This window comes from Phoenix dactylifera, unplaced genomic scaffold (assembly GCF_009389715.1).
Source record: "Phoenix dactylifera cultivar Barhee BC4 unplaced genomic scaffold, palm_55x_up_171113_PBpolish2nd_filt_p 000665F, whole genome shotgun sequence".
In the NCBI taxonomy this organism is placed as follows: Eukaryota; Viridiplantae; Streptophyta; class Magnoliopsida; order Arecales; family Arecaceae; genus Phoenix; species Phoenix dactylifera.
This window is the reverse complement of record NW_024068052.1, coordinates 124,210-149,646: the sequence shown is the minus strand read 5'-3', so window position 1 is coordinate 149,646 and position 25,437 is coordinate 124,210. Positions and strand designations below refer to the sequence as shown.

The window sequence follows — 25,437 nt, the reverse complement described above, 5'->3', positions numbered from 1 at the left end:
AGTCACGTAACAACCTGTATCAACCCATATTATTTTCTTTTATTAGCTTGATCCTGTATCGATCAGTATTATTTTCTTTTATTAGTGTGATCCTGTATCGGTCAGTATTATTTTTTTTTTATTAGTATGATCTTATTAGAGTGATTTTAGGGATCACATAACAACTTGTATCAGCCAGTATTATTTTTCTTTATTAGCATGATCTTTTATCAGCCTATATTATTTTCTTTGTATAGAGCACGAATATATATAACTCCTGAGATGTACCGAATATGATAAAACATAGAAATAAAATCATTTTTTCTCTCTTTTTCTTTTGTTTTCTTCTTTTTCTGCTAATATTTTAACAACCATATCATGAGAAGCTAAGAGCACGAGGAAGCTAGGAAAAATTTGTGGGATATATTTGAGCATAGAGAGATGATATTTGAATTTTTTTCTTACCAAGTGAAGTTTGGATGCACAATTCTCAGTTAGAGATAATGCAATATATCAAACTGAGAATGAAGTAGAATATGATGAGGATAATGCAGCCCTGATAGTAGAACCTCTCTATGTGAAGTCTAAAGGGGTTTTCAATGTGGAAGAAGGCCAAAGAAATCAGCAGCCGTTTTCTCATGCATGGTCCAAATTGTTGCTGTTGATGATGATTACTTGGTTATTTGTGGTTTCATTTTTGTGCAGGAAAGTGAAGAAAAAATATGAACAAATGCCAGCCACTGAGCATGATGAAATTATATCGAAATCTGTTGCCTGCCCCAAATGGTTGCAGTACATTTCTTGCCTACAATGTCCATGTCAACAAACAAGTGCATATGCAAATGACTGATATTTGGTTGCTGTAATAGATTTTTAATGTCACTTAGGAGATGGGTCAAGTACCACTTTTAATTCAATGTTGCAGGGTAATAACATATCTTAAATTCATTCCAATCAAATTCAATTTTTGAATTCAAATTATTGTAATCTTCTCGTTATTTTCCTCCTACTTTCTCTCTATGCAAATTCAAATTCAATTTTAAATAGTAATTTTTTAGAACAAATAGTAGTTTTTTCAAAAAAATGGGAAGTTTCAATTTGCGATCAAACATAAAATTATTTTGGCAACACTTATTGATCATGCGTTTTAGTCTCCACAAAAAATCTAAATAATAAAATTAATACTTGAAAAGCACATGCTTGATTTTAAAATGAAATATAAAGACATGATTATAGGGTGTCAACTAGTTAACTTAATAAACTGAGGCGTGTTGAGACAAGAAAATTAGGCTCAACCCCGCCCTCACTTTTTTAAAAATCCAAAAGAGAGATATTCACTAGCATAGTATTAATATTATTATTAGCTTGCACTAGAACTTGCTAATTTTGTTGCAGTCAAGCATGAACTAGATCTAATAGCGCTACAGTTATGTCGATGCTGGTTGAAAAATTTGCTCAACTAGGTTAATTTCACCTCCAATTTAAATTTAAGGTCCAGCAATACTTTACTAATAAGAGTCAAACTGAGATTGGCCTACCAGCTTATTAAGAACCAACAAGTTAGATGGGATGGTGGGGACTGGGCTAAATTAGCATTAAACTACCTTGACGTTATGTCATCTTATTTTCATAATTAGTTATTTTCACCATGCTCAGTGCACATGAAGTGTTCTTTCTTATGGTGATGGCAACTTTTTTCTATATTATTGCCAACATTTTCCTTGATATCATATCTTCAGAAAATCATATTAAATGACTCCTTTTCTTGTACCTTTTCTTGCTCATGACAAACACTGAAGGGGTTGCTTAATCACTCTAGCTTTTGGTTCTTTCCTTGAGGTACAAAAACAAATATCACCACAAGATATTTCCAAAGTCTTTAGAAATATATGCATTTTTATCAGATTAAAGCAAGCTGCACTTCTCACATCAAAAAAAAAAAAGCAAGTTGCACTATAGCAAAACCAAAAATGCTATACATCTAACAGTGCATGCTCACTAAACTTATTGGGCTGGTCAATAATGCACCATATTCGTCCTAATTAGGATTATATTTGGATCAAACCAGATTTTCTTGGGCGAAACGAGTTGGACTTTCTAAGAAACAAGATGAAGTGAACTATCAAAGTCAAATTAAGCAGCACAAGGGATCCATATTTTAAGCGGATCCAGCTGACTAGTTGCCCTAAACCTAATCTAGCTATTTTGAATAATGGATTAGCAATGTTGGACATAAACATCATTCAAATATCGAGTATGGATGTTCGCCTCCTGCAAAATTCAAATCGATAGCTGCGTTTAGGAGGCTCGATCGTTTTGCACATTTTTGCATGGTTGGTACAAAATCCATTCTAAGGAAAAAATTGTGACCAAGTTCTTATGGAGACTAATAATATGTACAAGGTCTAGCCACCATAAGGAAACCAGCAGGGCTACATGGTTTAGTTGCCTTGAGAAAAGTATCTTTTTGGGGTTTTGGCCAGCACGAAGACCATGTGATAATTGAGTAGCCTTAGTGGAGACCAAAATATAAAGAAAGTAAAGAGTCAAATGCATGACTCATCTTTCAATGTTGGCATTTTTTTTTTATAAATCGAATGATTTAAATTAAACAAAAAAAAAATACATCCATAAAAGCCAGAAAATAAAATATTACAAAACTGAACAAAAGAATTAGGGCATGTTATTTTTTCGACCAGCTGTTGGTCTGAGATTTTTGTTGGTTCCGCCCCTTGAAATTGGCTAACACTAGCAGAACCTCATGTTCTAAATTGTTTCGAGTTGTAATGGAATGAATTGGCACTAGTGGGTTTGGGAGTTCTCAACCTGGTCTCTTCTCGATCTGGAAATTTTTTGGACCTTAACTTTAATTGGGTTTGTACCTTTGTCCCCAATAAATCCTCTCCTAATCTTAATCTTAATAACATATATCAAAACCTCCACATTTCCCAACTTTTTACTTCTCATAATAACCTTGACTGGCTTTGGCTCTTAAAGGCTTGAATTAAACCATGATAAGCTTTTACAGAAAAGGGGCTCCAATATTTTTGGACTCCGGTGAGGAGTTTAAGAGGAAAACTCTTAAGGCTGTAATTAATTTTTGAGGAAGGCATATCAGCTCCTAATCTATGTTTTTCTTTTCTTTTTTCCAAAAAATTTACCCTATATCTAGAAAAAAGGCCAAATGTGCTGCATTATAAAAAGCATATATTAAGCAAAAGAAGTGAAGTTTTTATATGCCTAACCCAGAGAAAAATAAAAATCCAAAGCTAAAAGTTAAAATCCCATGCCTTAAGTCCTTCATGATGTAGTAGCAATGAACTAGCTTGCGCTAGGGCTTCAATGATTTCAAATCTTTGTAGGATTTCTCGTGAGATACCAAGACGGTACCATCCTAAATATTAAGATAGGATCGTCCTGCTATAGTTCCAAAGCCCTCTCATCTCGAGTGTCAGAATAGGGTAGGATGACGACGCTTCTCTATTTTGTGTGGTTTAAAATCTTGACTACTCTCATCTTTGTCTAAATTTGATTTGGATATTCTTCGGAATGTAACTTCAGGCTTGTCGGACAGCTTGCCTCAAATAATCTTATCAAAAGCAAATAGGTTTCCATAGCTAGTCCGTGAATTATAAAGTTATAAATCCAGCTCTCAAATTGGACCCAGCCACCAACCTAGACACTGCACCGGAAATCGTCACCACCTACCTAAAAGCATATTTGGCCGACCTGAACTCTTCTGGACCGAGTCCATTTGGAGAGTTCCAATAAAAAAGTAGGATTGGATCTCTACCTAAAAGCATGGCCTAAGTAGTCAAATAAATGGCCAGGCTCCAATAGATAATAAAAGCACATGCCCTAAAGCCTCCTATATATTGGATCCAATTATCGATCTCTGTTATAGTTTTCATGCAGGAAGACTCAGGCCTCCTATGCCAAATTGAACTGCTGAAGCTGACCAACAAGCCCTAGGTTAGGCCTAACATCGCGAAATTTTTTAGAAAAAGGAAGCCATTCATATATTGGCACATGACATCCCATCTTCTAAACACATGAGAGCATTGCCAAACCAGAAACTAGAATTATTATTTTGAAAAAAAATTAGAGAAAACATGTAACAACTCAGGACCTTATCTAAAAAGCTTAGTTGGAAGATATTATTTAGGTTCCTTAATCTTGTATAAGCATCCAAGATCTACCTACTGATAACTAATATGGGACTGAACACATGCCCGTATGAGTTCTCATAACTCCTCCGTTTAAGCCTTGACGTCATCGTCAGGCTAAGGTTCAAATTCATTCAAATCTAATCACAAGCATCACGATCGGCCCGTAGTCAACCTCAAGGAATCCATGTTGCGGTGTCCCCTAGTCTACATAACTTATGGGTCAGATCCGTTCTGATACCATTTGTAACAACTCAGGACTTCACCCAAAAAGACTAGCCCGAAGGTATTTTGGGTTCCTTAATCCTGTATAAGTACTCAAAATCTATCCAGCGAATAACTGAAGTGGGATTGAACACATGCCCGTACGGTTCCTCACACAACATCCCACAATTTTTTTTTCTCAGAGACATTATCCTCACCCTCTAAAGTCTAAACGAGAACTAATTTATCTAATTTATACTTGAGTTTGATCCATCAGCTTGCGGCTTAGCCTAGCATTGTTAAAAGAATAATGACATCCTACCAATGACATGGTTGCATGAACTAGCTAGTGCAGAATGGACAGAAGCTCAGGCGCCAACCCAGAGCTTTATGTTCACATGCCAACAGTAAGTGCATTGTCCCCTAAGGTCACTACTTCAAGTGGGGTCTTAAAGTGTGGCTGAGAGCAAACCTACTCTACATTGAATTCGGGCTATCACATTCTTGTCACTAGCCACTAGAAACTCTTCTCCTCATCACCATGTTACTGTTTCTAAGTTGCTTTCCCTTATCTTAATGCTTAGTGGCATCAGCCTAATAAAGTTGCTTGCACTTCTCCACATGAACTCTTAAGCAAGTAGTTCCAAAAGATAGAAAGGCCTGGATTGAGTACTGTGGTCCTCCCACCAAGCACGCTAATTAAACATCTAGCCGGGATTGGTGGAGCCATGTTTCATATGCTGATTAGTTTAGTAGAATTCTATGTGCCAATGAGCCCAACTCCATAAAAAAACTGATCTATGTTCTTACCCAAGCACATCACATGAGTTGAAAGCCCTTAATTACCAACAAAAGTATATAGTTTCCTTACAACTTGTACTTCCTATATAATACAAAGAATTAAAAAGGATCTAACCTGCAAAATTTGGCCAATGAAAAGAGCTATAGTGACATATCCACACCTAGAAGGTGGACTTCAACAAAAGCACCTCTTAATTAGTGCTCTCTTATGCAGGATCTTAGCCGCAATACATGTACACATGCAAGAATGCAAGCCCATATAATATATACGTGTGTGTGTGTGTACAAATATTATATACTGATATAACAATATTTTATTGATATTTTATTTAATATTGTTTTATAAATTACTAATCATTTATCTATAGATTTTGTTGTAACATTTTATCATGAATGTATTGTCCAGCACTGTTCTATGACAGTAAATTAATAATTTTCCCTTCAATTAATCAGCTCAAATTCGAGTTTGAATATGAGTTTAAACCCTTAACTTCTACACATGAGTTAAGTTTAAATTTTAAGATTTGATTTTTTCAGAAAATTGAAGTGATGACACGTTTTGGAAACTAATTAAGATGTAGAAATCTAATTTCTTTTTTAAAAAGCTAAGAAGATGCCATGAAATATCAACAATCATCTAATTTTTTTTATTTTGGAAGTTCATTGCTGGGGACAATCTTTTGCATAAAAAAACAAAAAACTTTTTCAATGCTAATAAAATATTATTTTTTAAGGCCGCCGGATCCCCTCCCGTCGTCCTATAAATATATGTCCAAGAGAAGGTGGTGAAGGACAGAAGAGAGCATGAGAGTTGGATTTGAGATGCAACCTAGAGTTGTTCTCGTTCCCTTTCCAGCCCAGGGCCATGTCACTCCCATGCTGCACCTTGCTCAGGCCCTCCATGCCCAGGGCTTCCTCCCCATGGTCGCGAGCCCGGACTTCATCCACCGCCGCATCGCAGCCGGCCGGGCGGATCCTACCGACGACCACGTCGGCTTTGCGTCCATCCCCAGTGGCTTCGGAGACGCCCCCCGGGACTTCGCGGCCATCGACGACGCCATGGAGAACTCCATGCCTGGCCATCTTGAGCGCCTGCTGAAGGAACTCGACGGGGTGGTGTGCGTGGTGGTCGACCTGCTGGCCTCATGGGCGATACCGGTCGTGGCAAGGTCTGGAATCCCGGCTGCCGGTTTTTGGCCCGCCATGCACGCTACGTACCGGCTTATATCGGCCATCCCGGAGCTGATTCGGAAAGGCTTCATCTCTGAATGCGGTATGGGTGAATTCTATCTTTGATTCCACACTGTAGTTTTCTGATAAATAGATTAATTCCTCCTCTTCGAACTGAGACGGCTGCAAAATAACACGTTTTTTCACCTTCAAAGTTGCATGAATTGATATCTCCGAGTAATAACTAATATCCACAATAGAGATATCTGGATTTAAAAGTTCTCTGGCCTATTGAATTTGGTGGACCGTGGTATTTAAGTTGGTGAGTACAGCCACGACGTACGGCTTTGTAGGAAACCTTCTGTTTAGGTGCTAGGTGCTATATAATGTTGGGTAGATGGATGCAATAAAGGTCTACTCTTGTAGGAAAGATCATTGATGACTTCCACAACCACAAAGGTGATATCTGATTAATTCTTTGTCAGGCCACGCGTACGTACATATCATGCATGTGCTTGAGATGAGGGTAGTCGTGGTCAAGATGTGGATATAGGGTTCTCATTTTAATTGCTAGTTAGATGGCATAAATATTGTGAACATCAGCCAAGGGCAAGCTGTGGGATGCCTTAACTAAGTTTTTGGCTACAATCAGAGACTTGGGAGTAGTATCTTATAGAAAGGGGTTCGTAGTTGCGAACTCCTAGATGTTGCTCTGTGTGTGTGTGTGTGTGTGTGTGTGTGTACACATGCTTGAGTATGCATTTGAAATGGTATGAAAATTAGAAGGTAAAATATCAACATAACTTGTATGCATGTGAGCATTCATATGAATGGGTACTTGAGCCTGTATGTCCTTAATTATAGTTTGCCAACCTGATGTGGATCAATATATAATCCAAGATATTAGCAGGTAAGATATTAACAAGTCGGTTCGTTATAAAGTTGGTCCAACAATTGATCCATTGAGGTTGACCAGATTTTGACCTTCCGAAAGCGTGGACTATGAAACTTAGGTACATCATCACATGGGCTACGGTAACTCCGGAAGGTTGTCCCTCTTAATAGTCAACTGTTTTGCACCTTTGCTTCATCACATGGCGGAACAATGAGAACACGATATCTGAGTTAGTAAAGCATTTTTGTGGTATTAAGTTGGTGAATCAACCCATCAAGGGTTGGTATACAATTATGTAAGCATTCAACAATGTAGGGTTGTCTAGTGTTCACATCATCGACTTCAAAGTCTATGTGTCCGATTCTATGCTTGACCACCTATATGCGTGGCACGGATGTGCTTTAGATGAGGGTGGTCCTTCTCAAATGTATATAAAATCGAAGATCAAATCGAATAATTTATCACCATCAACCCGAAGCAAACTTTTGTGGTGCATTTAATTAAGATTTTAGCTACAAGTTAGTAACTTAAAGTAACATGTTACATGCAATATCGGACATAGGTTTTAATCCTGATGGAACATCCCAAGGGACGGTCAGATGAGGTCCCAAGTGTCAAGATAGAATCTTCTCACTGTTGTCCCAATATCCGATCAGCATATCGCGAGACATTCCGTGGTATTTGGATAGGATGGGACAACAGCGCATTCCATTCTATTCTACGGAAAAATTAGCATTGCCCTATCTCATGAGATTTAAAACCGCAGTCATTGTGAAAAAAATCAAGATGATCCCATCCTATGAGATTTAAATTCTTGACATGCATACTCCCATGTTTTCCTTAGTCAATAGATGCCTGATTGTAATATCATGCCACTTGTGAGCAAATGCGAGTGCGCACGTGTGTGCATTCATATGTACAATCGTAAGCAACTATCCTTTAATACAAGTATACAAGATATTAGCAGGTAAGAATCAACGTATATGTAAATGGATTATTTAATAACTAAAGTTAAATTTTCAGAACTGTACTTAATCTTATTTTAACATATACTAGTGGAGATATCAATGTCTCAGTTACTTTCAGCCGAGATCTCGGAATATCTGGGTTGTTATAAAATTTCTTGACTATGAAACTGATCATATATATCTTCGTATGTCCAAGCACTTCAAGAAAATAATACTTGATGTGGCATTTCACACACTCTAATTAAGCAATTTAAGAAAATAATATTATAGGTTAGTGGGGTAGATGAAAGAAAACTTTCTTATGCAAGCATAATTGAAATTGCTATTGCATGATTGATTGCAGGCACTCCTCTCTACCATCATAATCATCAAGATAACCAAGAGCTAATGGTGAGAGAACTACAATTACCAGGTCACGTAAAACTGAGCACCAAAGACTTGCCATGGTTGGTCGGAAACTCTGCGTCGCGCAAAACAAGATTCGCATTCTGGCTTAGGACGCTTGAAAGAGCCAAAGCTCTCCAATGGCTTCTCATCAACTCCTTCCCTGGAGAAGGAGAAGATCTTGATGAACACCATCCACGTTCCCAACCACCGGAACGCAGTCCACGTACTCTTCATGTAGGACCATTGTCAGCTAACAGCATGAACAGCACCGAAAGAAATGAATTTGATGAGGAAGTCCCTCATGTGCAGTTCAATCCCAGTATGTGGGAAGAGGATTGGAGTTGTGTGGAATGGCTAGGGAAGCAAGCTCATCAATCCGTGGTCTATGTATCATTTGGAAGCTGGGTTGGACCAATTGGACCAGAGAAGATCGCCGAGTTTGCTCTAGCATTGGAGGCTTCAAAACGGCCGTTCTTGTGGGTGTTGAAGGAGGACAAGGCATGGCGAGCTGGGCTCCCGGATGGATACCTGGAACGCGTCGCAGGTTGTGGGAAGGTGGTAGGGTGGGCACCACAGGAGGAGGTGCTCAAGCATGGGGCAGTTGGATGCTATCTCACGCACTGTGGCTGGAACTCAACTGTTGAGGCCATACAGCATGGGAAACGCCTGCTGTGCTATCCCATATCTGGTGACCAGTTTGTGAATTGTGCATACATTGTCAGGGTGTGGGGGATTGGGATCAAGCTCAATGGCAGCAGTCAAAGTTCCATGCAGGATGGCATCCAAAAGATTATGGCAGGCAAGGAGGCAATGGAGATAGAGGCAAGGGTTTTGAATTTGAAAAAACAAATCAGCAGAAATTCTAGAGCGCTAGCTAACCTCCAATGTTTTATAGATGAAGTTAGAAAAATAAGTTGATAGTTAACTACAAAAAAATCGGGCATTGCTGATGCTTTTTATTGCGTCGTTAGTTTTATTAGTAACGCTTTATAAAGCGTCGCAAAAGCATCGGCAATGTAAGTGTTGAAAAAAAAGAAGAAAAATTAATGCTACTCTTGTGACATCTAGAAGATACGAGCAAGGTCAAGCAGATGTGTGTATGTATATATGTGTGTGTGTGTGTATATATATATATGTATACATATAGATACATATATGTATATATATCTATATGTATATATATGTATATGTATATATATATCTATATATGTATATGTATCTATATGTATGTATATGTATATATATGTATATGTATATATATGTATGTATATGTATATATATGTATATGTATATATATATATATGTATATATATGTATATATATATATATATATATATATATATGTATATATGTATATATGATTGTAGTTTCATGCTTTGTCGCATATAAAAGGTTATGTTTATTTAGTCTAACCTTATGTCTATCACTTCTTTTTGCTATGATATTATCAAAGTTCTTGGTCACCCCCCATCTTTTTAGTAGTTGTCTCTCTTTAACTGAAACCATTTATTTATTAGTGAATTTATGGCCCTTTGTTATCCTTTTTGAAACTTGCACTCACATAGCTGCCCCAGTTTAGTTATTATTTAAAACACATAATTACTGGTTCCTGTGGATTAGAGGCCTTGTTTTCAAGAACCCCTATAGGATTTAGATCCCTAATGAAACGCCAGTTTTAAGTCAAAGAGAACTATAAAATAGACCCACCAAATGCCAATAAAATCATAAATTAGTATTTTAATTTAACTGTATCCACCGCAAGCGGTATATCTCGGACCAAATTCGGATATGTCTTGCTATAGCATAAATTAGACCTTTTTGACTTAACAAATAAAGTAAATCCTCTAAATTCTCCGAGGGATCACATCCGTCAAAGTGCAATCAAGCGGATATATAGTACCCGTTGGATCTTCATCATACGGCAAGGGAGAAGTCCAAAGTGAACCGAACCCCGGCTCAAAACGGAAGACTCTCTCGACTCCGAATCGTTCTCTGAATCGCGTTCTATCTGTCGTTCCTTGCGTGCTCCTCTCTCTCTAACGCCCCCTCCCCCGACCGTCTCCGCCGTAATGCTGGATCTCCGCCGCGCGCCGACCACCCCTCGGAGCCCGATTCCGCCGGCGTAGCCTCTCAGGTAGCTGGGGATCCTCTCTCCCACCGCTCCGCACTGCTGGGAAACTCGCCACCGCGGATTCGGCGGAGCGGCGTCGCTCGGAGATTCTAGGAATTTGGATTCCTCGTCTGGATCGCGCCCAGAGCGGGAGCAACGGTGTGCCTTCTGGCTTTGGATGCCAAGGGAAACAATGACACTAAAACAATTAGATATTGAAGATTGACTTGTTTCCATGGTTAGAAAATAATTATTTTGAAAAAGAAATCTTGTGAAAAATGTTTCATGTGGTGTCCCAATCCCTTCTGACTTTTTGGATATGCTGAGAGCAAATGGTTTGGAGTCACTTTACATATAAAGAAATGATGTTATAAACTCAGAGACAGCTCAAGACATAAATGAAAGAAAACAAGGATATGAAATTTGATGGATAGGGCAAAGGAACTCTGTCTTGCTCATTAGCGATTCTCACTTTAATGATTAAAGCAATAAACACATGACAGATTCATAGGTTCCTCCTTATGATACACTAATTTTTCTAATCCTGAAGAGATACAGCAGTTAGAGGATAAGAAATCTGTTTGACTTTGCCCCTTTCTCTTAGCAAAAAGAAAGAAATTGAACCAAAGAAAATTATCATATGTTGTTTGCATCAAGGCTCGCCACCTTTGTTCCGGACCCCAGATAGGTACCATTCTATTATTGATCGGTACGCTCGGTACATGAGACAACTCGGCATACCGACATTCGATACTCCTTTCATCCCATGTATCAATATGGTAAGATACGGTCGATACGCATCGATATCAATCAATACAGCAAACCAAAGTTTGCACTCTTATCATTTTCAGAGCTAATGATGACCTTAAACAATTTTGTGCTGATTTGGAATTTGGATTACTCCAACTCCACCAACTGATGCCCTCCATCCTGATGTTCTTGAGATGTTTACAGAGATGATTTTACTTGTTGCAGCATCTATAGCATCAAAACACATCAAAAGGCTAATCATTTGTAGCCAAGGTATGTCATATTGTACCAAATCATACCAGTTTCGTATCGATACGCGATGCGGGAGGCTTACCGACACTCAGTACACCAAACCGACCCCCATACTAGGTGTACCTATACAATAACCAGGTGGTACCGGTACGGGGTTCAATACGGAGATGACATATCTTGGATGTGGCCATGTTACTTTTGCATGTACAGGTAGGAAATTAAAAATCATAACCCTCATGATGTCTATGGAAGAATTAATGTCTATCATATAATCGACCCTAGCATTCCTAAGGCATAAATAACCCACTTCATTTGACAATATAGAATTAGGTTCCAACTGACAAGAGATTGATAGAACTAGGCCAGTCTGCATCTTCTAAATCCCAAAGTACTCAATCCTATTGAATTAGTGCAATCTATAAGAAGGATGTTTCCTCATGATATTAGCTGTAAGAAGCATAATCTATAGTATCTTCCCCAAGCAACCTCTTGAACTCCTGCATTACCATATTATGATTTGAATTAGTGCAATCTGGAAACTTTGTATTGTGAAGGGTAGAAGAAAATGCTTAACACTAGCAGTACAATTGATTTAAACCTCAGAAACACAGTAAATGATTGGGATATGGTTGGAAAGTAAAAAAAAATGCAACATAAATTATTTTCAGCTAAGTTGCTCTATATGTACAAGACTAATTAGCCAATAAAATAGAAGAATATTTACTTTAATGTGAAACTGAAACCTTGCGAATTTGTTGGTAGATTAGGGAAAGCAACAACCAAACTTCCAGAAGTTCCGAAGTCTTCATGGTGAAAAATGTGAGATTTACATTAGTTATGAAAATGCATGGTGTAAATTCAGAAATCTGAAGTTTCAGTAGCAAACCTGGTATTTTTTAACCATATGGACAAACTGATTTTGAAGCACTATGGATGTTGAAGGGAATATTTCTGCTCGATATCTTCTCTCCAAGATTCAGATGATCCTTTAGAAAAAGTGCCTAATTTGGAAAGAAATGGAGATTTCATTAACTAACATAGGATAATTGAATGCACATGCTTTTCTGGTGTACAGAACAAGCAATAAATAACTACTTAGTTAAGAAAAGGAAAAATCGGGCACCAGGCATGATTTAAACCATCAACAATTTTTGAACGCATTTTTAGCTATGGGAGGAGTTGCAAAACTATTTTATCATGGCAATCAACCTGAAAGCAGTATTTTTCATACCACCCCAAATTATTCGGTTCGGAGTGTATCATACCTTACCTAGGTGGAACGATGTGAAAAAATTATTTATATCAGTAAAGGCCCATACCAACTTGTATGAAACGAGGCGTGCCGAGGTGAATTGGGGTATGTACCAACCCATAGCACCTAGTTTCAGCAAGTACTGTGATAAAAAATGAGAATAGTGGCTCGAGACTTGTCTTGGTATGGGATGTGAACCGAACAGTACTAAGTACTGAACCATACCATACCAAACTGTTAGTGTGCGAGCATGATACACGTTACAGAGATTCTGGACCTTGGTGAAAAGCAAACAGAATATCAATAACTAATAAAAAATAATTTGTAAACTAGGCTAAACATTACAATAGCACCACTATTATAGCCAAACGGAAAATCCATGGGTTCTAATGAACCAACACATTTGATGTGTTTGTTTTATTAATAAAAATTGGTCTTGGTGTTTTGTCAGATTAGCAATGACAAAATTGTTATTATTTTTGTTCTTTAAACTAAGATTGAAGAAAATCTTGTTTTTTTTCTAATGCAGAACCTGTTATTCTGTTCGATTGTTAATCCTCTTTACATTGCTTGTTGACTGGTTATTATCTCCGTCGTATGAGATTTTTAGTGAATGCTAAATAAATAACATAAATAATACATCGTAAATCATGATTCAAGAGATGATGACAATAATGATGATGTACAAATCATTGTTTTTATTGTGTCGTGAGAAAGAAAGGCATGTTAAAATTAGGAAAATACAGATATAGGAGAGCTAGGTTCTTCTTACCAGTCAGTGCCGTACCATAACAGGCATACCAAAGCTTGCACAAGGAAATGGCCTTTACCTAAAAAATCATCTTATAGTGCTCCTATAGTGTATTCTTTGAATAGAAAATGCTGCATTCATTTTTTAATTTTAGTATCAAGATCAGATTCAGACAGTTGAGCAAATCAGCAAGCCAATAATTTAGTTTGAGATGTAATATTTTGTTACCATCTAGTTTTCAGAACACACAATTCAGCAACCCCTTCATGTTGAGATTAATGGCTAAATTGGAGATTTTTCTAAATTAACTATATTTTGCAAAAAATAGTAATAGTGACATTAAGTTTGATGTATTTTTTCTTGACAATGTTGTTATATTTATCAGAAGGAAATCAGATAAAGTTTGATCTCCCAAGCAAGATCAATAAAACTTCCGTTCGTATTTATCATTACTAATTTACGAGGCCATAGAACTTATCTTCGACTACTGGATATGGCTCAAAAGCCACATCCCCAAATCGAAGTCATTTCACTCCGTGTATTTGTAAAGGTTCATCTAAATCACCCTGTGCCTCCCACACATAGCAAGCCAGTTCTTGGTTCCTTTAGGGACAATAACAATTAGGTTAGGTATTTTTTTGACAGTCCATGCCTTAGATAGATACAGTGATAAAATTATACACGCAAGGTGATAAAATTAGCGTCTATTGAAACTCTGTTTCAAGAAAACTTATACGCCGGGAGGAAAAAAAGAAAAACGTTATTTGCTTGATCTTGAGCGTATCATAAATGCATGGTTTTGGGGGGTTTAAAATCTGGAAGCCGACTGAGATTGGGAGAAAAGCGCTCGAATCATAACGTAGGCCTTCCACTTGTTAACTCCCACGTACACCAGCACTGGCAGCCTTCCGTGTTCTTCTACTTCTTCTTCTCCTCTTTATTCTTCTCCTTCTATTCACAGAGACATTTCTCTGTTCGGGATCGGAACAATCTTGGAGCCCAGATTAACAGAAAGACTGATATGGGAGAGGAGGAGAGGTTTGCCCCAGGGTATAGGTTTATTTCCACCAAGGAGGAACTCATCGAGAAGTACCTGAAAGGAAAGGACTCCGGCAATCCCCTTCCCACCAACATCATCAAGGAAGTCGAGTTCTACAAGCACCAGCCAGCAGTCCTCCATAGTAACTCCTATTCTCTCTTCTCTTATTAGCCAAGATATACTTCTTGCTTGCTTTCAATTCTTTCTTTGTTTTTTCTTTTCAAACAATGAAAGCAGGATCTTGAATCTTGATTCTTGGTAGAGCGTTTTCCAGTTAAGAGGATAAAGAGTAGATACTTCTTCACCAAGTTGGATAAGAGGTCCAAGACAAAAAAGTATAGAGATCGCAAGGCCAAGAATGGAGGCCACTGGATTTGCAGCACCGGAGACAAGCCAGTTCTTACGAATGGTGGACAATACACTGGTGGGGTATATAAAACCTTGACCTACTATGAGGGCAACGGCAGGTCTAAGAAGACTGGTTGGATCATGATAGAGTATCGTCTTTCCAAGGAATCCAAGCAGCATCAGCCAACTGCAAATCAGGTAGGATTGATCTCATGCCTTCCTTTGGTACTACCTGTCACCACTCCATCTTTGTTTTCTTGACAACAAGTTCTCAAATGAAAATATCGTATTCTAATAACCTTAAATTTACTAAGAGGATAATAACAAATATGTGATTTCAATAATAATTAAGAGCCTATTTGGTATTGCTTTTGTTTTCACTTATACATGACACATGCATGTAAACAACACCATACACTACAGTAATAATAGGTTTTACCGGCGTTTTTTATAGCCATTCCCGATGCTAATTAGCGTCGGTAAAAACCCCACCGACATTATGCTAAGCGCCGCAAAAGTGTCGGCGATATCCGAGTGAAAAATTTTTTTTCTGATGCAAGAGGAAAGCATCGGCAAAACCTAAGATTTCCTGATGCTTTTTAAAGCGTCGGCGTACATTTTGTTCCAGCGCTTATAAGCGTTGGCATAAACTAATGCTTGCGTAGTGGTTGGGGTTTTTTCCGACGCGTTTAAAGCGTCGGCGAAAGCATGCCAGCTTGGGCTTTTACTGATGCTTTAAAGCGTCGGCGAAAACGTGCCAAACATGTTTTTAACGACGCTTTAAAGCATCGAGAGTAGAATTTTTTTTTAAAAAAAATATTAGCAAAACAAATGCATATCATAAATCACATTATAGCAATATGAACCTACATTACATTTACATCAACACAAACATTCAAATCATTCGAAACATTCATATTGTCATATATGATTAATTTACATAATAAGTTTAGAATTACAATGCACTTTAAAAAATATAAAAAAGATACATATAAAAGTCCTTAAATAACAGTCTAAAAAATATCAGGGACCGGATTCAGCACCATCATCATCTCTACGAGCTGTTGAAGTATCAGAAATCTACAAAAAAAAAAAGAGAAACTTTAGAAGTTTGGAATATGAAAATCATTGACTCATGCAAAATAAGTGATAATTATGTAAAGTTATCAAATACATATAGTTATTTACCTGAGGAGGGAGAAATCGCTGTAACATAGATGAAATATGTTCAAGCTGAGGCTGCAAAGTTTGTTGGTTCTGCTTCAGCTCCGCCAACTCTGCCTGATGGCGATCCTTCATATCTTTAATTGTTGCCCGAAGTCTACTAACTTCGGTATTGTTACTACCTTCTCCAGCATTTCTTGTATACATGCCCACTGCAGACAACTGAGTGGGGGTAACTCCAACACAATAACCCCTCACTCGACCATATCGCTTCGGGCCCAATAATTCAACGAGCACCTGAGCTTCGACATGACTGGTCGCGTCGGATGATGATGACTCCCCGACGCGCTCTGAAATAAGAGATGTAGCCCCTGTCCTATATCTCTCAAAAGAAAAAGTCATATTAATGTATGCCAATAATAGAACTAATAAAAATATAGTTAATGAATACATACAACTATATTTCTTGACTCCTCCTGAACAAAACTGTTATCTCGATGGGTGTGAGTCATCTTATAAAACTCCACCTTACCAGGCTCCCTTCCATTATCATCCATCTATAACAAAAAGTATATTGACAAGCTAGTTATCATGATACATGCTATATGATAGAACAATTTAAAATAGTTTCAAAGTGTCACGCCCCGAATTCGGATCATGACACGGCCGTGCTATTGCCAAGTTAAGCATACAATAACACGCAGCCTCTTTAAAACTTCAATTACTAAACAACTATGTTCAGGTATTAAAATCCATACATAGCTTCTAAAAACAATATCATCATTTAATATTTTATTATTCTCATAACCCTGAGGCATGTCACGCTCCTTGTTCCTAGCATCTCCTATTCATCTGTAAGAACATAAATAAATGGGCGTGAGCTATAAAGCTCAGTAAGTAACAATGCATAATCTTATCAGATCAAGCATAATATTTTTGTATGCCAATGTACTATTTGAATAACAAACAGTTGTAATAAAGAAAGCATTTTCCAAATCAAACCAGACGTAAACCTTTTGTCTTTATTCCCTGCTTTAAAATCCGTACTCATCATTACTCTTGCTTTGAAATCCATACTTATCATTATTCATGCTTTGAAATATGTACTATTATTATTCATGCTTTGAAATCTGTGCTTGTAATAAAGTAAATATTTCATATAATCAAATCTTTGCCATAATCAAACTAGTTATAAAATTATGCATATCCATTCATGCAACTTCATAAATATGATTATGCATCATAAAACTTTTGCCATTTATGCATCATAAAAACTTTTGCCATATATGCATCATAAAAACTTTTGCCATATATGCATCATAAAAACTTTTGCCATATATGCATCATAAAAACTTTTGCCATTATTCCATACTTTGAAATTCATACTCTCAGATGGTAGTGTAGCTATGGCCGCTCTTATTCCCACGGCAAGGCCTTTACCACTGCAGGGTCATCTTCCAGTTACTATTACCCACTGGCGGGGGTCGTAAAGCCAAGTTACTTTTACCCACTGGCGGGGGTCATATGCCTAGTTACTGTTACCCACTGGCGGGGGTCATATATAGCGATCTGAGAGTTCTTAAAACATATCATGCTTTTCATAAATCTTTTCTCATAGATCCATTGGAAAGTGAATAATGGCATCATGCTAATAAAACTCATGATCATGCTGAAAACTTTATTTTTCCATGCATCTTTCTACATCATCATAATCATGTGTACATAATATAATAATAATAATCATGATGGATGCTATGTATCCAAAATCATGCAACTATTTGCTAACACATGCTTGATCCTAATTTTGTGAAAACATAAATAATCATATACAATTTCATAATCGAGTAATCACAAGTATTTGATGAAACATAAGATTATATCAGGTACTTTTTCCACAATTCTTATACATAATTCCAATTGCATAAATAATACTTTTTCATCTTATAAAACGTGATACATGATCCATAATAAGATTAAGACAGGTTACTTACCTTAATTTGCTCACCAAATGCCAATTCTCCAATACCTAACAAGATCATTAAATTACATGTCACTTGCACATTTCTATTTATAATCTTAAAGTCATTTATAGCCCATTCTTAGGACTCAATTTCATTTTCGGGTTCATAGCTTAATTCAATTTCTAGTTCAGGCCCATGGTCCAATTCAATTTCTGGTTCTGGTCTAAGCTAATTTCTGGTTCGGATTTGATTCCATTTCTGGCTCAAGTCTGATTCAGCTTCTGGTTCAGGTCTAATCCAGCTTGTGGTTCAGGTCTGAGCCAATTCCACTTCTGGTTTAGACCAAATTGCCCTCTGGTTCAGGTCTGGGCCCATTTGCATTCTGGCTCAGATCTGACCCAATTACTGGTTCAAGTCTGAGTCAATTGCATACTGGTTCAGATCTGACCCAATTAATGGTTCAGGCTTTGGTCAATTGTATACTGGTTCAGTTAATTCTGGGTTAAAAATTATTGGGCTCGGACCAGGACCCAGCCCGGCTTCCGGCTTCTAAATCCAAATCTATTTGAAGCCCATCCCGGAATTAGGCCCATTGCGGCCCACAGCATTTTTATTTTATTTTATTTTATTTTCTTCTTTTCTTTTCCTTCTTTTCTTCTTTTTCTTTTCTTTTCTTTTCTTCTTTTTTTTTCTTTTCTTTTTTTTCTTTCTTTTCTTCCTTCTACTTCCCGATCTAAACCCATTTTCTCCGCCTTCTTCTTCCATTTTCCATCCCGATCTCCTCCCCCTCTTCTTCTTCTCTCCTCCCATGAGGCAAGGAGGCGGGCGGAGCTCTCGGGATGGAGGCCGCCCGAAGCCGACGGCGCCTGCGGGGACCGCGGTCCTGCAGCCAGGCTGGCCGCTCCTCTCCTCCATCTCCAGTGGGGGAGGTGGAGACTCGGCACCGTCGAGAGCACGGAGGGCCTCGGATCATCACGATCCATCCTCTCCGAGGTCTTCGGCTACCCAGTCTAGGGCCACCATCACCGGACTCTCTCTTCTTCCCCTCCTTGACCTCTCCTCTTCCCCTCCTTCCTCGGTGGAAGAAATGGAGCTTGAGGTCACCTACCGAGAGGAAAGGGAAGAGGAAGGGCCTCCACGGTGGTTTAAGGATGTATTGCGGCCGGATCCATGGAATGCTAGGTACGGTTTGGCCACTAAGGGAAGGAGATGATTGGGAGGAGAAGGGTCTTCAGCCATCGACAGCCGGGGTCATGACCGTGGCCGGCTCAAAGGCCGAACACTGCAGGTTGAATCTCCCCCTTCCCTCCTCCTCATCTTCTTCCTTCTCTTCTTCCATTTCTCTTTTGTTTTATTTCCTTCTACCTCTGTTTTGTTATTTCATAGCTACACTAGTTTATGGGCTTACCTAGCTCCGAGGCTGTGAAGCCTTTCCGGCAAGATACTTTATCTCCTCCGGCGGCTCAATTGCTGTGACGAGCTGGGTTGTCTCCTCCTCCGTCGCTCCCGATCCAGCTCCTTTGCACAGAAGGAGAAGGGAATGAGAGGCAGTGAGAGGGTGAGGGCTGAAGCATCTCTGAGAAAAATTCCTAGGTTCTTATAGCCCTGGTGTGGGAGAGAAAAATGGTGGTGATCGTGGCTGTCAGGCGGTTGTAACCGCCTCAGCTGGCGATCACCGCCTCTGGGTCTCCAAATGGGCCGGCCATGTTGGGCTTGGCCCATTAGCTCACTGTCTTATGGGCTGGTCTTCACACAAAGAGTTTCAAAAGAACTTACGAATTCAGCTCTATGCCTAGCATAACTCATCGAGCCTGAAGTATGAGAAACAGACTGAGAGGCTTGTGCAACTCTACCGATGTTAGAATATGTCTTCTCAAAAAAGAATAAACAATATAATATATTTAATGCATAAATTTGTAATCTATATTATTAGTAAATACAATCTAAGGTATTGAAAAAATATACACAACCTGAGCTTTCTCTGAAAAGCAGTAGTGGACAAGCTCTCTCCACTGATGAGGGATTACATCAGAAGGACAAACACGGGCGACATCCTCTTCAGTCATGCCCTCGTGCTTCCAGTCCGCCTTTAGCTTCACCTTATATTCTTTCCATTTGCGGTTGACGGACTTCAGCGCCCAATCATGGCTATTTGCAGGAAGGACAAACTTTTTCTATACCAAAGTCAAGAATGTTATAACAATGATAAATCAAAAAATAAAATGTGATAGTAAGCAAATTCAATTTTTTACCTCAATAACTTTAAGAAGCTCAACCTTATATGAAGGAAGCATTTCATTCTATTTCATATAGTTGAGCGGACACAACTAACCCTTCCGCGCAATCGATCCTAAAAAAATCGATAAAATGCTTGCAGCCCTCTTGATAGGCTGCCATAGTTCATTGCATTGGACGACGATCTTCTCATCCTCATGTAGGCTCCACACGTTCCGTGCTCGAGTGGGTCCTCGTGTCCTCCTCACTCTCCCCAGTCCATCTATAAAAATAAAATAAAATATCCATGAATTGTAAGAAAAATTAATATATAAAATGTAAATCAATTACCCTAGATGTGCATGTCATCCATGTCTAGACAATCAGCAGGTGGCACGTGCTCAGACTGAGACTCGTACTGAGAATGAGACTCGTGTTGCTGGGGCTCGTCGGGCTGCTGGGACCGCAGGAACTGATTGGAAGAAGATCCCACAGATGTGTGCTGAAACTCAATATCTCTGAATCGTTTTACTCGCGGCATGTTGTTACCTAGTATGCACAAAATGAAGCAATATTAGTTAAATAATAAATAAAATCTAAATGAATTGCTCATTAATTCAATGTATGGAAGTAATTTTTTTCTTACCATTAAGAAACTTAAGTGGCTCATTCAACATCCGTCCTAACCAAACTTGTAGTATTCAGTTCATCAATTAGCAGAACATTAAAAGGCATATACTGAGTATGTATCAACCTCGAAAAATTTACCAGTTCCATATTAATTTGTGACATTTGTTTGAAGATAAACAAATGAGATATTACACTTCTAGACAATGGGTTCTCTGACTTTGAAAACCTTGCAAAGCTGTAATGTCTGGCCTCTTATAGGCCTTATATCCCTAAGATGTCTCCTAGAGGATTAAAGATCCTTGCCACATGCTGTCTCTTATAGTTTCTTTGACTCCTGGTGGTATGGCTATTGGGGATTGTAAAACATGCTTTTAAAATAGGAAAGTAGGATTCCCAATTTAACTACATTAAGTCTGCATCACTGTTAAATAGCACACGGGAGGAAGGCTTTCGTGCTCTGTACAAAGGCTGGCTTCCATCAGTAATAGGAGTGGTAAGTTCATTCCGCACTGCAGAGGCAAGCATCCTATTTCATCCATTGTTGAACAGCCAGAAGTGTGAAAACATTTTTGAGTCATGACTTATGTAAGTCCTGTTTTACATGTCTGGTAATCTACAGGAAAAAGACTGATATTCATGCCTGTACTAGTAAAATCTAGTGGTATTTATGTACTTGACATATATGAAAGCAAAATGCAGTGGGCTTTACACAGTTTGTTTAGCATTTTCATGGAAATTCATATCATCATAGACTACTGATAGGGTTTATTCTGCTGAAAGTAAACATAACATCATAAATTCAAAAGGATGTAGTTTGATAGAATCCACATTCATAGATGCCCTAGTGATGTATTTAAATCCCAGACTAAGGTCTCTCTCTCTCTCTCTCTCTCCTTGATCACCTGACCCCCTCTCTCCCTAGTGATGTATTTGTGATCCTAGGTTTAAATTCTAGGTTTACAAGACAAGGTATTTGTGATGTTATGATCCTAAATTGCATTGATGGATTGTAGCAGTTCATGGTACAAGTTTAATCATGTTGTATATTAGCTTCAAGTTTAATTATGCTGTTTCATCAAAGAAATGGCTTAAAATCTATCACATCTCCACCTAGGATAGGATTTGTATCTTTTGCATGAAAGAAAAATTTATCTCTTTCTCAGGTGGAGGGAGATGGGGTCGGCCGGTCGGCGCCGCAGAGGAGGGAGGAATGCAGACGGTCGTTCGGCGTCGGAGAGGAGGGAGCAGGAGAGGAGGTTGGCATCAGACGTCGCTCGGCGCTGGAGAGGACAAGAGACGGGGGAGGCGGTGGATTGATGTCGGCGCTAGAGAGAGGAGGAGAGGAGAGTAGCTTGGATTCGTGGCTCAAATCCAAGAGACGGGGGAGGCTGTGGATTGATATCGGCACCGGAGGGAGGAGGAGAGGAGAGTGGCTTGGATTTGTGGCTCAGATTCAAGAGACGGTGGAGGCGGTGGATTGATGTCGGCACCGGAGGGAGGAGGAGAGGAGAGGATATAGGAGCTAGGGCATCGAGAGGTTTGAGATGGGGATAGGTTTTGAGATGGTTTTGGCCTCCATAAGCGTCGTTGAAGGTCCCGTTTTCCACAACACTTAAAAAGCGTCGTCGATTCCAAAGCTCTACAGACGCTTTTTAGAAGCGTCGGCACAATTTGGCGCTAAACCAAAATTTTCCGACGCTTCCCCTAGCGTCAGAAAAAAAGCGTTGGAAAATCTTATTTTTCCTGTAGTGATATAGCATGCAATGGTAATATTCATATACAACTAATCAATATGGGCACTACAACATGCTAACTAAATTATGCAAAGCATTCAATGATATCATTGTCCAGAAACAAACAAATCACAAATCACAAATCTTTGTTTTTTTCTATATGTTCTTTTTTCATCTTATTCATATGCCATTCTTCTTGCAGATTAATTCTTTTGTAAGGAAGTGATTGGGTGCTGTGCGAGATCCATTATAAAGGGAATACAGCTGAGGATGATGAGGCCAGTGATGATTACAATGAAGAAAACAATGAAGCAGAATAGGAGGAGCTTGATGGTCGGGACTAGTAGGAGGAGGGTATTGGCAAGTGCAAATTTGAACCATGGCTAGTTGATGGTGCATCTACTTCCTATAGCTTCGCTTGCTTTGGTGATGAACAAATTCCACTTACTGGAGGAGGAATAGTGCAAGCAGTTGATGTATCTACTTTCTATGGATTCAATACTTGCTATGGTGGTACTCAAATTCCATGCAATGGAAAAGAAGTGTAGACATCTTTTTCATCTACTTCCTATAACTTCAGCACTTGCTATGGTGATCATGAAACTCCATACAACAGAGAACAAGCATAGGCAGCTAGTACATCTACTTCCAACAGCTTCACTTGCTTCGGTGATGATGAAGTTCGACTCAGTGGAGGAGGAAAAGTGCAAACACCTGACGTATCTACTTTCTATGGATGCAAAACTTGCTATGGTGGTGCTCAAATTCCATGCAATGGAGAAGAAGAAGTGCATGCATCATTTTCATCTACTTTTTATAGCTTTAGCACTCGCTATGGTGATCATCAAACTCAATTTAACAGAAAAGAAGTACAGGCAGCTAGTACATCTACTTTCTATAGCTTTAATACTTGCTATGGTGGTGTTCAAATTTCATGCAATGGAGAAGAATAAGTGCAAGCATCATTTCCATCTACTTCCTATAGCTTTAGCACTCGCTATAGTGATCATCAAACTCAATTCAACAGAAAAAAAGTACAGGCAGCTAGTACATCTACTTTCTAGAGCTTCAACACTTGCTATGGTGGTGCTCAAATTCTATGCAATGGAGAAGAAGTGTAGGCATCTTTTTCGTCTACTTCCTATAACTTCAACACTTGCTATGGTGATTATCAAACTCTATTCAACAGAGAAGAAGTACAGACAACTAGTACGTCTACTTCCTACAGCTTCGCTTGCTTCGGTAATAATGAAGCTCGACTCAGTGGAGAGAAAAAGTGCAAGCAGCTGACGTATCTACTTCTTATGGATTCAACACTTGCTATGGTGGTGCTCAAATTTCATGCAATGAAGAAGAAGAAGTGCATGCATCATTTCTATCTACTTCCTATAGCTTCAGCACTTGCTATGGTGATCATCAAACTCAATTCAACAGAGAAGAAGTATAGACAGCTAGTACATCTACTTTCTATAGCTTCAACACTTGCTATGGTGGTGCTCAAATTCAATGCAATGGAGAAGAAGAAGTATAGGCATCTTTTCTATCTACTTTCTATAGCTTCAATACTTGCTATGGTGATCATCAAACTCCATTCAAAAGAGAAAAAAGTACAGGCAGCTAGTACATCTACTTCCTACAGCTTTGCTTGCTTCGGTGATGATGAAGTTTGACTCAGTGGAGGAGAAAAAGTGCAAGCAGCTGACGTATCTACTTCCTATAGATTCAATACTTGCTATGGTGGTGCTCAAATTCCATGCAATGGAGAAGAAAAAGTGCTGGCATCATTTTCATATACTTCTTTTCAAATGATGAAAGCAGGATCTTGAATCTTGATCCTTTGCAGAGCGTTTTCCAATTAGGAGGATAAAGAGTAGATACTTCTTCACCTAGTTGGATAAGAGGTTCAAGAACAAAAAGCATAGAGATCGCGAGGTCAAGAATGGAGGCCACTGGATTTGCAGCACCAGAGACAAGCCAGTTCTTACGAGTGGTGGACAATACACTGGTGGGGTATATAAAACCTTGACCTACTATGAGGGCAACGGCAGGTCTAAGAAGACTGGTTGGATGATGATAGAGTATCGTCTTTCCAAGGAATCCAAGCAGCATCAGCCAACTGCAAACCAGGTAGGATAGATCTCTAGCCTTCTTTTGGTACTACGTGACACCACTCCATCTTTGTTTTCTTGACAATGAGTTCTCAAATAAAAATATCGTATTCTAATAATATTAAATTTACTAAGAAGATAACAACAAATATGTGCTTTCAATAATAATTAAGAGCCTATTTGGTATTGCTTTTATTTTCTCTTACACATGATGCATGCTTGTAGACAACACCATATGGCATGCAATGGTAATATTCATATACAACTAATCAATATGGGCACTGCAACATGTTAACTGAGTTATGCAAAGAATTCAATGATATTACTGTCCAGAAACAAACAAATCACAAATCACAAATCACAAATCTTTATTTTTTCGATATGTTCTTTTTTTCATCTTATTCATATGCCATTCTGCTTGCATATTAATTCTTTTGTAGGGAAGTGATTGGGTGTTGTGCGAGATCTATTATAAAGAGAATATAGCTGAGGATGATGAGGCCAGTGATGATTACAGTGAAGAAGACAATGAAGCAGAATAGAAGGAGCCTGATA

The 25,437-nt window shown here is 38.6% G+C and overlaps 2 protein-coding genes across 2 annotated transcripts; both read left to right on the top strand.

The window, feature by feature from the left end:
- The first annotated feature begins 4,676 nt into the window (after positions 1–4,676).
- On the top strand, positions 4,677–9,644 carry LOC103718070 (UDP-glycosyltransferase 82A1). The gene is made up of 2 exons (XM_039119956.1): positions 4,677–6,423; positions 8,518–9,644. Exons 1-2 carry the CDS (start codon positions 5,955–5,957, stop codon positions 9,486–9,488), a joined length of 1,440 nt encoding a protein of 479 aa, XP_038975884.1. The 5' UTR covers positions 4,677–5,954; the 3' UTR covers positions 9,489–9,644.
- Positions 9,645–14,706: 5,062 nt separating this feature from the next.
- LOC120106853 (NAC transcription factor NAM-B2-like) lies at positions 14,707–22,522 on the top strand. The gene is made up of 3 exons (XM_039119955.1): positions 14,707–14,866; positions 14,987–15,270; positions 22,205–22,522. The coding sequence occupies exons 1-3, from the start codon at positions 14,707–14,709 to the stop codon at positions 22,520–22,522; spliced, it is 762 nt and encodes a 253-aa protein (XP_038975883.1).
- The last annotated feature ends 2,915 nt before the right edge of the window (positions 22,523–25,437 follow it).

What these genes read in the sequence shown, in the direction of transcription:
- LOC103718070 (XM_039119956.1), top strand. Translation starts at nt 5,955, where the DNA reads ATGAGAGTTGGATTTGAGATGCAACCTAGAGTTGTTCTCGTTCCCTTT. An exon ending in AGGCTTCATCTCTGAATGCG is followed by an intron (nt 6,424 to 8,517) that starts GTATGGGTGAAT and finishes CTATTGCATGAT; the next exon opens with TGATTGCAGGCACTCCTCTC.
- LOC120106853 (XM_039119955.1), top strand. Translation starts at nt 14,707, where the DNA reads ATGGGAGAGGAGGAGAGGTTTGCCCCAGGGTATAGGTTTATTTCCACC. An exon ending in CCAGCCAGCAGTCCTCCATA is followed by an intron (nt 14,867 to 14,986) that starts GTAACTCCTATT and finishes GATTCTTGGTAG; the next exon opens with AGCGTTTTCCAGTTAAGAGG. An exon ending in ATCAGCCAACTGCAAATCAG is followed by an intron (nt 15,271 to 22,204) that starts GTAGGATTGATC and finishes TCTCTTTCTCAG; the next exon opens with GTGGAGGGAGATGGGGTCGG.